At 42.1% G+C, this 13,218-nt stretch overlaps 1 protein-coding gene across 1 annotated transcript in view; it reads left to right on the forward strand.

Moving 5' to 3' along the window:
* The window catches only part of POLN (DNA polymerase nu), a 139,165-nt gene that overhangs the window by 32,697 nt on the left and 93,250 nt on the right, over window positions 1-13,218 (forward strand). The window contains exons 7-11 of the mRNA XM_040419954.1: window positions 236-304; window positions 1,623-1,683; window positions 6,872-6,936; window positions 9,048-9,131; window positions 11,164-11,256. Of these exons, the coding sequence (XP_040275888.1) occupies window positions 236-304; window positions 1,623-1,683; window positions 6,872-6,936; window positions 9,048-9,131; window positions 11,164-11,256 (372 nt within the window). The remainder of the gene's footprint in view (window positions 1-235; window positions 305-1,622; window positions 1,684-6,871; window positions 6,937-9,047; window positions 9,132-11,163; window positions 11,257-13,218) is intronic.

The raw sequence follows: 13,218 nt of genomic DNA on the forward strand, positions 1-13,218 counted from the left end.
GCTGTTAGGAAAGTACAGATCCAGCTGAAAGAGCAGTTCTCCAACAGATTCATTGTGAAGAAGAGAGCCTGCTAGTCTACAAATACACTGAAAGTCAAAGCTGTAGAAAAAAAACTATTGAAAAGGTTAAATAAATAAATTGAGTAGAATGCCCCCAAAGATGTCCATACCCTTTAAGTATAAACTACCTGATTTTCTGCCCATTGATTTTAGTCTTCCACATCTTGTTTTCCAGCTCCAAATCACTTGCAAGAAATTGACTGTTTTGTACCATCTAATGGCGAGCCTGGAACGCAAACTACAGGTAATAAAGTATTGTATGCTGCCATAACCTGAAGCTCAGGACACACTGTTCAGAAATTTTGCAGTGGGTCAAAGACATGAATATAGTTCTCACAAATCTAATGAAAGATCAGCAATAAATGAAAAGTTTTGTTTTTCTTGGGTCTCGATCACACAGTGGTGGGGTTGAGAACTTGGTCTATAGAAAACCTCATTTGTGGTAAGGCATCCGTAAATGTCTCTGCATACATTGCAGACATTGATCTCAGTGGGGAAAATACCACACCTAGAGCATACCGTATATATATATATATATATATATATATATATATATATATATATAAATCAACACGCTACATAAGCATTCATGAAACCACAATTAAAAAAATAATAATTAAAGGATGCCTGTCACATGAAATGCTTGCTATTAAGCTAGACATAACAACTTCATCACAACCATCGCTCCTTACTGGAATAATAAATTTATCTCTGGCTTGTTATCTGTTTCTGGAGAAAATGCTGATTTAATGCCTATGCAATTTGGTGCACCGGGGGCGAGGCTGTACCATTTGGTGTACCACAGCTCTGCTGCTGTCCCATCCCAGTGCCCAGAGCCTCTAGGTGTAAAAGCACATCGCCCGTTACTCCTAGAGGCTCATTTTCATATATTAAATTAATTTTTCTCAGCAATGCGGGCACATATGAACATGGGACCAACACAGATGCCTTCAGCTGTCAAGCGCACATGTAACAGGTCAGCCAGTGTCATAGGTACAAAACTGCTGACAGATGCCCTTTAATAGGTCAAGCCCCTTGTGAGTTTTTGGTAGACTGTAAAATGTTGCCATCACAGGATGTGATTGAAGGAGGAATGCCAACTCTGTTTTTCTGGTCAACTTGTACGAGGTGGTACCAGTCTTGGCCAGGTGCTATATGTATAATGGAGATGTTCTTGCCCAGAAGCAATGCTTCTACCAGAGAATATTTCTGAATTATGCCTTCTGATGCCACTTGTCATGATTTTTTTGTGTACAGAAACATACAGAAAACAAACTCTGAACGTCTTTGTGTGAAATTGAAGGCATGTGGAGTTTGAGCAAAAGGTAGCCGAAGGAAAACTTCATAAGATTAGATCTTAGATTAGACAAGAATATGATGACTAAAAATAATTAAAATAATGAAATTATTAAAACAACATTTTTTTAATACTTCGCATGACCAGAAGGGGAATATTGACACTAATTAAAAAATGCAATAGCTACAACTACATTTTTGGAAACATTATCTTGGACTAATTTGAGTCAGGGTCAAATGATGATTTTTATGATTTTTATTTGCAGGCAGAAGGATTGTGGGATTTGTTTTACAACATTGAACTTCCACTTACTACAATTCTTGCTGGTAGGAATGGAAATGATTATTTTTGTATTGATCTTGTTTGCTTTCAATCATTTAATGAAAAATCATAAATATTTTTCTTACAAGAGCAGCACATGACTTGGGAGAAGATGATATCACAGATACCATGATGTTTAGTTCAAAAAGATCAATTGATTTCGGTTGCTTTTTTTCTGTTAGGATAGGCCATCACTTTCAGATTTGTAAGATTTCCAACTCTTGGCAAATTGAAAGAGTCATTGTTTACCAGGCACAATGTCAGAAAACTAGTAGTTGATGTGCCTGGTATTACAGCTCAGTCTCATTTACGGTACTTCAATGAGCCATTACTGTTGGGGCCTCATAAAAAAATAAGTTGAATGTAACGCTTGCTAAAAAGGGTTATCACATCCTGGTCTTGCATTGCCGAGATCGGAATAACTCACTGTAAGCGCCGGGAGCCACAGAAACAGTGTAGCTTTGGAAGGTATGGCCATCATTTTTATAGGACCACAGAAATCCTTTAAAGGCTATTAACAACTTTCAGGGCAAGTTTTTTTTTTATTATTGCATTCAACTTGGGCTAAAAAATAAATTAAAAAATTCAACACTTTGTCTTCTGCAGCCTTCAGAATCTGCAGAGTCTCCTTTTTAGTGCGATCGGTCAGAGAGCTGCTCTAATGGCTCGATCTGTAGCCTTTATCTCTAGTTCCCTGACAGATTATAAACACTCATTTATTATCAAAAATTCATAAGACTCAGTTTGATCATAATTTACAGTCAGGTCCATAAATATTGGGACATCGACACAATTGTTTTATTTTTGGCTCTGTACACCACCACAATGGATTTGAAATGAAACGAACAAGATGTGCTTTAACTGCAGACTGTCAGCTTTAATTTTAGGGTATTTACATCCAAATCAGGTGAACGGTGCAGGAATTACAACAGTTTGCATATGTGCCTCCCACTTGTTACGGAACCAAAAGTAATGGGACAATTGGCTTCTCAGCTGTTCCATGGCCAGGTGTGTGTTATTCCCTCATTATCCCAATTACAATGAGCAGATTAAAGGTCCAGAGTTCATTTCAAGTGTGGTATTTGCATTTGGAATCTGTTGCTGTCAACTCTCAAGATGAGATCCAAAGAGCTGTCACTATCAGTGAAGCAAGCCATCATTAGGCTGAAAAAACACAACAAACCCATCAGAGAGATAGCAAAAACATTAGGCGTGGCCAAAACAACTGTTTGGAACATGCTTAAAAATAAGGAACAAACCGGTGAGCTCAGCAACACCAAAAGACCCGGAAGACCACGGAAAACAACTGTGGCGGATGACCGAATAATTCTTTCCCTGGTGAAGAAAACACCCTTCACAACAGTTGTCCAGATCAAGAACACTCTCCAGGAGGTAGGTGTATGTGTGTCAAAGTCAACAATCAAGAGAAGACTTCACCAGAGTGAATACAGAGGGTTCACCACAAGATGTAAACCATTGGTGAGCCTCAAAAACAGGAAGGCCAGTTCAGAGTTTGCCAAACGACATCTAAAAAGCCTTTACAGTTCTGGAACAACATCCTATGGACAGATGAGACCAAGATCAACTTGTACCAGAGTGATGGGAAGAGAAGAGTATGGAGAAGGAAAGGAACTGCTCATGATCCTAAGCATACCACCTCATCAGTGAAGCATGGTGGTGGTAGTGTCATGGCGTGGGCATGTATCGCTGCCAATGGAACTGGTTCTCTTATATTTATTGATGATGTGACTGCTTACAAAAGCAGCAGGATGAATTCTGAAGTGTTTCGGGCAATATTATCCGCTCATATTCAGCCAAATGCTTCAGAACTCATTGGACGGCGCTTTACAGTGCAGATGGACAATTACCAAAAGCATACTGCAAAAGCAACCAAAGAGTTTTTTAAGGGAAAGAAGTGGAATGTTATGCAATGGCCAAGTCAATCACCTGACCTGAATCCGATTGAGCATGCATTTCACTTGCTGAAGACAAAACTGAAGGGAAAATGCCCCAAGAACAAGCAGGAACTGAAGACAGTTGCAGTAGAGGCCTGGCAGAGCCTCACCAGGGATGAAACCCAGCATCTGGTGATGTCTATGCGTTCCAGACTTCAGGCTGTAATTGACTGCAAAGGATTTGCAACCAAGTATTAAAAAATGAAAGTTTGATTTATGATTATTATTCTGTCCCATTACTTTTGGTCCCTTAACAAGTAGGCAGATATGCAAACTGTTGTAATTCCTACACCGTTCACCTGATTTGGATGTAAATTAAAGCTGACGGTCTGCAGTTAAAGCACATCTTGTTTGTTTCATCTCAAATCCATTGTGGTGGTGTATAGAGCCAAAAATGTTAGAATTGTGTCAATGTACCAATATTTATGGACCTGACTGTAGCTTAAATGAATGTTTATGAGCTGTTAGGGAACTAGAAATAAGGGCTACAGAGCAGCTCCCTGACGGAAGAGCAACAAGTCTGGAGATGCTGTGAAACCTAGAGGCTGTAGAAGACAAGCTGTTGAAAATTGTAAATAAAAGACCATTTGGAAATATTTTTTTTGTTCCAAAATAAGTAGAATACATTGAATAATGCATTACAATAAAATCTTCCTCAAAGTTGTTCAAAAACTTTAAATCAAATTACAAAGAAATAATACAATTGCAGTTTTATCCCTCAGGACCAGAACAAGCTGGTGGAGGCCTCTGTGCGAAAAAATTGGTGATGGCATTGAAATGGCCACACATATTAGAAAATTGTTACACCGATTCAGCCAAGGATTGACAGGATACGCCACTAATTTTATCTTATCTGATATTTTATCACTATCAATGTGTAACACCCCAGAGTGGTGTTACCACTCCTGCACCCTGCTACTATCTTCATGGGCTAGAACCAATGCCAAATTTGCAAAGGACGGCCGCGCCCCAGGGCCCTCTTTGTCGCAACCCAGGTTTAGTAGGAAATGCCGAGTGGTATAGTGCGGCCTAAATGTCTTTTATTGTATATCACGGTGCTCCTACCTGGATACGGCTGGACCTAAGGCTTTAGCTCCGAAGCACTTTCCACCTGGCTCCTGAGGCTTTAAGCTTTGGCCTCCATGGCCAGCAGAGCTTAGGGTGCTCTGGCTGGTATGGGCACGTCCAGCAGAGACGTGCCCATGCACACCCTTCCCCTTGCAGGGGGTAAACTAAACTGGAACTAACTGCTCCCCCCCCCCTTCCTGCAGGAAGTAGGACTAGCCCACTTCTCTCCAGAAGGGGGTTAGAATGGAATGGTAAGTTCCATTCTATCTTTGATAACTCTGCCATCTGCTCGTGGACCAGGCGTATTACATGAACATAACAGTTGCATAAAGATATTAGGAATGCACATTGTGGAGGACCTAGAAATAAATATATAGATGGCATTGGTGCTAGCCCATGAAGATAGTAGTAGGGTGCAGGAGTGGTAACACCACTTTAGGGTGTTACAAATGGATTGCAGCAGGCCAATTGTGGGTCCCCCCAAGACCAGCCAATCACCATTTATCTATTATGCTTTGGATGTGCATCGAGCCCCAAAGGTGTCTGTGCAGAGGATGATTGTGGTAGTAGCCCTGATGAAGTGTTGTGTCATGGTGTTTTCCTTCGGGCCATTTCTCCCTGGAGATCTGTGAAGTGGAAATTTAGTACTGACAGATGAAGCCAGAATCAAACGTAACAAAGTCCTTTTTTACTAAGTGCAACATAGCACTTCAAATACATTCAATAGCAGTAGTTTCCAAGTGCAGTTTTGTGGCACCAGTAAGAATATGGAGGCAGGTTGGGTGGCTGCAGTTTAGCACTTTGTAGTAATGGCCTAGAGGTAGTCTGGTGATGGGTGTCTTAGCCATAGTCCCTCACCTCACAGAAGTGTCTGTAGATGCTGGTTGTAGCAGTTCACTCTGCTGGCTATCTTCTCAAGACTTCACTTGAGGCAGAATAATGAGGAGGAGAATCTTTTCCAGGAGCAGGAGCTCTGACTCAGTCTTCCTCTCCAGCCTGTGACTGTTCTGGGACTCTCCCTCCTGGCAGGAAGCAGGACCAGCCCACTCCTACCAGGATGGGAAGAACAGGGTGGCACGTCCTGTTCCTGTCAACCCTTGCCGTCTATATTCCTTCTGGTCGATACGGCCATAAAATACAATACCAGAAAACATAACAATATAAAACAATACAAAACTATATACAAAATTGTGATACCCCCAGGTCTGAGGTACTACAGATATATCTGTTTTAATGAATGGCAAGATTTTACAGTGACCTTCTTTTGCCTTTTGTGGAATTTAGAAGTAGCAACCCATTGCTTACAGGCAAAGCAGGAGTGGACCACTAGGCTGACTCTTTATCTTCTGTCCATTGCACATGTAACAAGGTATTCAAAGCCTTTGTTCACATTGCATTTATGGCCTCTGTTTAACATACACGATGGGAAACGCTCCAAATGGATACACCATGAGCTTTTTAATAGTTTTTCATTATTAAACGGATGCAATTTCATTCTATGGATGATGAATGCCAGGCATCCGTTTAGGCCTCATGCACACGACCGTATGTATTTTGCGATCCTCCATAAATACCGATGACGTCCGTGTGCATTCCGTATTTTGCGGAATGGAACAGCTGGCTCCTAATAGAACAGTCCTATCCTTGTCCGTAATACGACCGATAATAGGACATGTTCTATTTTATTTGCGGAACGGAAATCCGGAAACGGAATGCACACAGAGTAACTTCGTTTTTTTGCGGACCCATTGAAATTAATGGTTCCACATATGGCCCGCAAAAAATACGGAACGGACATGGAAAGAAAATACGTTTGTGTGGATGAGGCCTTAATGTCCGTCACCCATTGAATCTAATGGGATCCATTTACTGTTGAATGGCTCATGACATATATGCTTCATGATGGTGTCCATGCAGTGGCATCTGTCACAAATAGGCTACCATGCTAACAAAATGTTTATCATATACCTTTTTTACTAGACTGATACAGTATGCCATGATTTTTTATGGTATAATAACATATGACAGCCAGACGGATTCCAAGATGACATTCTTTTGGCGTCCGCCTGGCCAAGCTAAATGAAGATTAAAAAGTTTTAATAATAATAGTTTGGTTGTTTACTTTTTCTTATTTCCAGTTTTTATACTTTTGTGTTTATTTTGTGTCTAGTCATGGAAAACAGCTCTATTGAAATAAATCAGGAAGAGCTGAAAAGGACCTCAGCACTATTAGGGGTAAATAAATTGCACTCTATGTCGCAGTAGCGGATACTTTAAGAAGATATTGTGGACTGTGGTTGGAAAAGTCACTTTTTGTGACATAGCCATGTTTTCAGAGGTTGCAAACCAGACAATTGCCCAGGAGGCACCTGTGACAGAATCCCCAGGAGCAAACTACAATCTCTATGTCTAAGGCCTCCTGCACACGAACGTGTGCTTCCCGTTGCCGTATTGCGGACCACATTTGCGGATCCGCAATACACGGGTGCCGTTCCGTGGGCATTCCACATCACGGATGCGGACCCATTCACTTGAATGGGTCCGCAAATCCGGAGATGCGGAATGGTACGGAACGGAAGCACGGAACGGAACCCTACGGAAGCACTACGGAGTGCTTCCGTGGGGTTTCATCCCGTACTTCCGTTCCGCAAGAAAAAAGATAGAACATGTCCTATCTTTTTGCTGAACGGCCGGATCACGGACCCATTCAAGTGAATGGGTCTGCGATCCGCTGCGGCTGCCCCACGGACTGGGTTTGTGCATTGAAAGAAAACGGAATGTACTCCGTATGCATTCTGTTTCCGTATTTCCATTTTTCCGTTCCGTTGAAAGATAGAACATGTCCTATTATTGCCCGCTAATCAAGTTCCGTGGCTCCATTCAAGTCAATGGGTCAGCAAAAAAAATGGAACACATATGGAAATGCATCCGTATGTCTTCCGTACGCGTTCCGTTTTTTCGGAACCATCTATTGAAAATATTATGCCCAGCCCAATATTTTCTATGTAATTACTGTATACCGTATATGCCATACGGAAAAACGGAACGGAAAAACAAAACCAGAACAGAAACGCAACGGAAACAAAAAATGGAAAAACGGATCCGGAAAAAGCGGCCTGCAAAGCACTGAAAAAACCATATGGTCGTGTGCAGGAGGCCTAAGTCAATTTTAGTGTTATGTGAGGACTACATTATATAGCAGTATTATAATGACTCTTTAAGGGAGTATTTGGATGTTATATATTTTATTTGGGCACTGCGGGGGACATGTATTAACATTTTTATGCCACTATTGTTGTGTAAAAAAGTAGCAAAAATGGCATGCACCATAATTTGCGACTTTTTGAGCTTCTCAACACTTTTCTAAAATAGCAAGAAAAGGGACGGGGCTTAGTGGGAGGGGGAAGAGCCTAGCACACTCTGCTGGATATACTATAACTTGCGCCAGGGGCTGTCGTAGATTTGGCACCTAGTGCCAAAGATGCCCCTAATTTATTACGAAGCATCTGTTGCTTAATAAATTGGGCGCTTCTTAATCCAGCGCAGGGGGATCAAGGCTGGTGTAGGGGAATGCCAGTCCTGATAAATGTCCCCTTCTACATGGGCAATACATGGCAATATTATCTTGGGACTGTATGTCTGTATACAGCAGTAGTATTATGTGGGCCAAAATTACAAGAACAGTTTGCATGTGGGGGCCTTAAATTGCGTAATTCCAAAGGCCCCATTTCCTACTCTGTTAGGGAGGAATGAGGGGTATAGCATTTAAGGGCACTTTCACACTAGCCATTATTCTTTTCCGGTATTGAAATTGGGGTTTAATACCGGAAAAAAATCAGTTTTGTCCTAATGCATTCTGAATGGAAAGCAATCTGTTCAGTATGCATCAGGATGTCTTCAGTTCCGTCTCTTGTACGGTATTTGACCAGACAAAATACTGCAGCATGCTGCGCTTTTTTTTTTCCAGCCAAAATCCCGGAACACTACCGCACTTGTCGGATTCGGCATTAATTTCCATAGAGATGTATTAATGCCGGATCCAGTACCAAGTGTTCCGGAAATTGCCGCATCGCCGGATTCGGTTTTCCAGTTTGCGCATGCGCGGATGCTTTTGATCTTTGAAAAAATTGAATACTGGATCCGTTATTCCGGATGAGACGGATCTGGTGTTTCACCGGATCTGTCTAACGGATCTGGGAAAAAAGGCTATCCGTTGCCGGAACTGCCTGCCGGATTCTAACAACGCTAGTGTGAAAGTACCCTGACTGATTTCAAGATGCTATATTTCTAGAAAGGTTAATTTGCACATACATGCCTTCAAGTTTGTAATGTATTCTGCATTACAGATTCATCTTAAAAGACTGGAAAAAGAGGCACATCATGCCGCAGGACAAAAGTTCAAGTTGACTAGCAGTAATGAACTTAGGGCGGTAAGTGTCTTCCCCTTTATGTATAGTGTAGGTCTAAGGGGCATGAGATGCAAGGAACAGCACTGTAGGTACAGTATATTGCAATTAATTCTGGAAAAAACATATTTATTGAGATCCCAAGTCAAAGCAGGAAAAGTCCAAGATGTTCTGTTACAAACTTGAAATAGATGAGAGATCTTTATTAAAACTACAAAGTTTCAAGTCAGACTCACTTTTTGGTCCAGTCATTTTCATTCCTTGGTTAGGGATTTCAACAGCTATTTACATTTAATGGAAGAATTTCTGCCTGATGAAAAGGGGGTCACAGCAATCACCATTAGAAGCCTTTCTGCTCCACATGCTTTAAAGGGGTTTTCTGGCATTTTAATATTGATGATCTATCCTCCGGATAGGTCATCAATATCAGATCAGCGGGGGTCCAACACCCAGCACCCCCGCTGATCAGCTGGTTGAAGAGAAGGTCGCAGTCCATGCGAGCGCAGCCTTCCCTTCATTGTTTACCTGCTCACTGTCGGCATCGCAGCGGTGAGCAGTGTAATTACAATCCGTCCGATTCACTTCAATGGGGCGGCTCCTGGCACCCCTGCCAATCAGCTGGTTGAAGAGAAGGGCATGCTCCGTGTGAGCACAGCTTTCCCTTCATTGTTTACCTGTTACCACGCAGCATTTTTGTCAGCATATTTGCCGTGCTGCGGCTGAATCTCCATTATAGTGAATAGGACCGGGCGGACTTCAGGCAGCGCACGGCTGTACACGGTAGTTATGGATCAGGCAGGGGAACAGCCTGCCGTAACAAGTAACGCCAGTATGAAACAAGCCTAAGACCCCTTTCACACGGGCGAGTTTTCAGCGCGGGTGCAATGCGTGAGGTGAACGCATTGCACCCGCACTGAATCCGGACCCATTCATTTCTATGGGGCTGCTCTATTTTGTGCGTTTTTCACGCAACGCAGGCCCCATAGAAGTGAATGGGGCCGCGTGAAAATCGCAAGCATCGGCAAGCAAGTGAAAATAATAGCATTCTGAATACACCTTAATCCACTTGGGGTAACTCACCTTAATCCACTTGTTCGCGCAGCCGGCATCTCTTCTGTCTTCATCTGTGAGTTAAATTATCATTTATTTTTTTTTAACCCCCTCCAGTGCTATTTTACTTAGCATTCTGTATTCAGAATGCTATTATTTTCCCTTATAACCATGTTATAAGGGAAAATAATAATGATCGGGTCTCCATCCCGATCGTCTCCTAGCAACCGTGCGTGAAAATCGCACCGCATCTGCACTTGCTTGCAGATGCTTGCGATTTTCACGCAGCCCCATTCATTTCTATGGGGCCTGCGTTACGTGAAAAACGCACAATATAGAGCATGCTGCGATTGTTACGCAACGCACAAGTGATGCGTGAAAATCACCGCTCATGTACACAGCCCCATAGAAATGAATGGGTCCGGATTTAGTGTGGGTGCAATGCGTTTACCTCCCGCATTGCACCCGCGCGGAAATCTCGCCCGTGTGAAAGGGGCCTAAGTGTGCATACAGAGATAGCTTTTAGTCACTGATCGTTGTACGAAAAAAAAAACTTATCTGGCGCCCATTGACTTACAATAGTTTTAGTGCCTGATCTGGCATGTTCATTTTCGATATAATACAACCGTTCTGAACGGATGCAGCCGGTTTTAATATTTAATTGGATGCCTTTTGCTGTGGTTTTGAGATCCCCATGCCGGATCTCAAAACTGGATATTTAAAAGGAGCTAAAATAAAGTGGTTTTACATTTTTAATTACATGCAATTATAAAAGTATTCAGAGTCAGGCGCTGGTTTGAAAATTGTAGAATATTGTTCTTGGTACAAAATGTTAAATAAATAAAAATAAAAATACAATAATTATATAAGAGAGTGTGTGGCTAATTTAAAATATGTATAAAGAAGGTTATGATGAGGATGAATATCATACATGACATTGCTGTTTGTACCTATGCAAATAACTTATATGTGTTGTGTGGTAATAGTTCTGTTTCTTTTATTTTAGATACTATTCGAAAAGTTCCAGCTGCACTTGAAGTGTAAAAGTAAGCTTCCCCAGACAAACTTGGGCCATCTCTTATCTACAGCTGAGCCTACGGTAATAACAGTTTATGTGGTGCACACTTTTCTGTGGACATTTGCACATGTATGCAACATATATGATGGTAATGCCCTGCATTTAGCTTGCACTAGCATATTACATAGTATTAAAGTTCTATTGGCCATTTGTATGATGCTGTAATGTTAGGGCTTGTTCACACATGATGGAATTCCTTGAATTTTTGTCCAGATTTGCAGGTGGGAAATCTGTAGCTGAATACAGTAGCAGCAAAGTGGATGATATTTTAACAAATCTCTTCCTGTATAAATCTCCTGCTCGGAAATTGATACGTATGCGCAGCAGATTTTTCAATCCACAGAACGTCAGATCTTTCCAAATTGAGTCAGTACCCATAACAGCCCCAATCACCCACAGATCCACAGCAAAATATGCAAGTCCTAAAAAAAAAAATGAAAAAAAGAAATGCTATACTCACCTTGCCTTGTGCTTCTATAGCTCCCTTGCCTGCCCTCTACTGGTCTCTCTAGAGCTCAGCTTCCTGCAGTAATGTCTCGTCCTATATGAACAGTGGGTGCGAATATATAGCATTTTCTTGGTTTAAATTTTTTTTCATATTTTACATTTTCTGCTGCTTTCCGCACAGTTTGCAGAAGATTCCCATTGTGGATTTGCTGTTGCATATTTTCCTCTGGACTTTTGTGGAAATTTTCACAGTAAGGCCTAGTTCACACAAACATATGGCTTTTATAGTTTTTTGCTGTCCGTTTTTCACGGATCCGTTGTTCCGTTTTTGAGTTCCGTTGTGTTTCCGTTTCCGTTCCGTTTATCCATATGCCATGTACAGTATACAGTAATTACATAGAAAAAATTGGGCTGGGCATAACATTTTCAATAGATGGCTCAGAAAAAACGGAACGGATACAGAAGACATACGGATCCATTTCCGTATGTGTTCCTTTTTTTTGCGGACCCATTGACTTGAATGGAGCCACGGAACGTGATTTGCGGGCAATAATAGGACATGTTCTATCTTTCAACGGAACGGAAAAAACGGAAATACGGAAACGGAATGCATACGGAGTACATTCCGTTTTTTTTGCGGAACCATTGAAATGAATGGTTCCGTATACGGACCATATATGGAACACAAAAAAACGGCCCGTACACTCGCAAAAAAAACGTTTGTGGGAACTAGGCCTAAATCCGAGTCACGAGGAGCGGTGAGGGAAGCACTGCGCTGGCTCTACACCCTCCCTGGTCTTCTTCCGGGCCCCGCTCTGCGCTGTGTCCTGAATGCGTACAGTGTCAGGAAGTTGTGCACATAGCCGCACACTATGACCTGACACTGTGCAACGACAGGTCACGTACAGTGCGGGCCGGAAAAAGACCAGGGAGCAGTGAGTGAGTGGCAGCGCCCCCAGGAGCAAGCAAAGTAAGTTTTTTGGGTTTTTTTAACGTCTGATCTGAGACTGATGGGGTCTGATCTGAGACTGATGGGGTCTGATCTGAGGCTTATAGGGTCTGATCTGAGGCTGATGGGGTCTGATCTGAGTCTGATGTGGGTCCTATCTGAAGCTAACGGGGGTCTGATCTGAGGCTTATGGGGGTTTCATCTGAGGCTGATGAAGAATGGGGGTCTGATGAGGGTTGGGGGGTCTGATGAAAAATATTTTTTCTTATTTTACTCCTCCAAATCCTAAGTGTGTCTTATAGTCCAGTGTGTCTTATAGTCCAAAAATTATGGCACGTTGTTAGTCGGGCAAGGGAACTCCGACCATGGCCTGCATGTCCTACCCACACCCTGCCTTTGTTTTTGGAAAAGTGGCGAGGGTGTCAGAAAAGGCTAAGGCCTATTGCACACGACCGTATGGCTTTTTCAGTGTTTTGCGGTCCGTTTTTCACGGATCCGTTGTTCCGTTTTTTGTTTCCGTTGTGTTTCCGTTTCTGTTCTGTTTTTCCGTTCCGTTTTTCCGTTCCGTTTTTCCGTATGGCATATAC

Source organism: Bufo bufo, chromosome 2 (genome assembly GCF_905171765.1).
Source record: "Bufo bufo chromosome 2, aBufBuf1.1, whole genome shotgun sequence".
In the NCBI taxonomy this organism is placed as follows: Eukaryota; Metazoa; Chordata; class Amphibia; order Anura; family Bufonidae; genus Bufo; species Bufo bufo.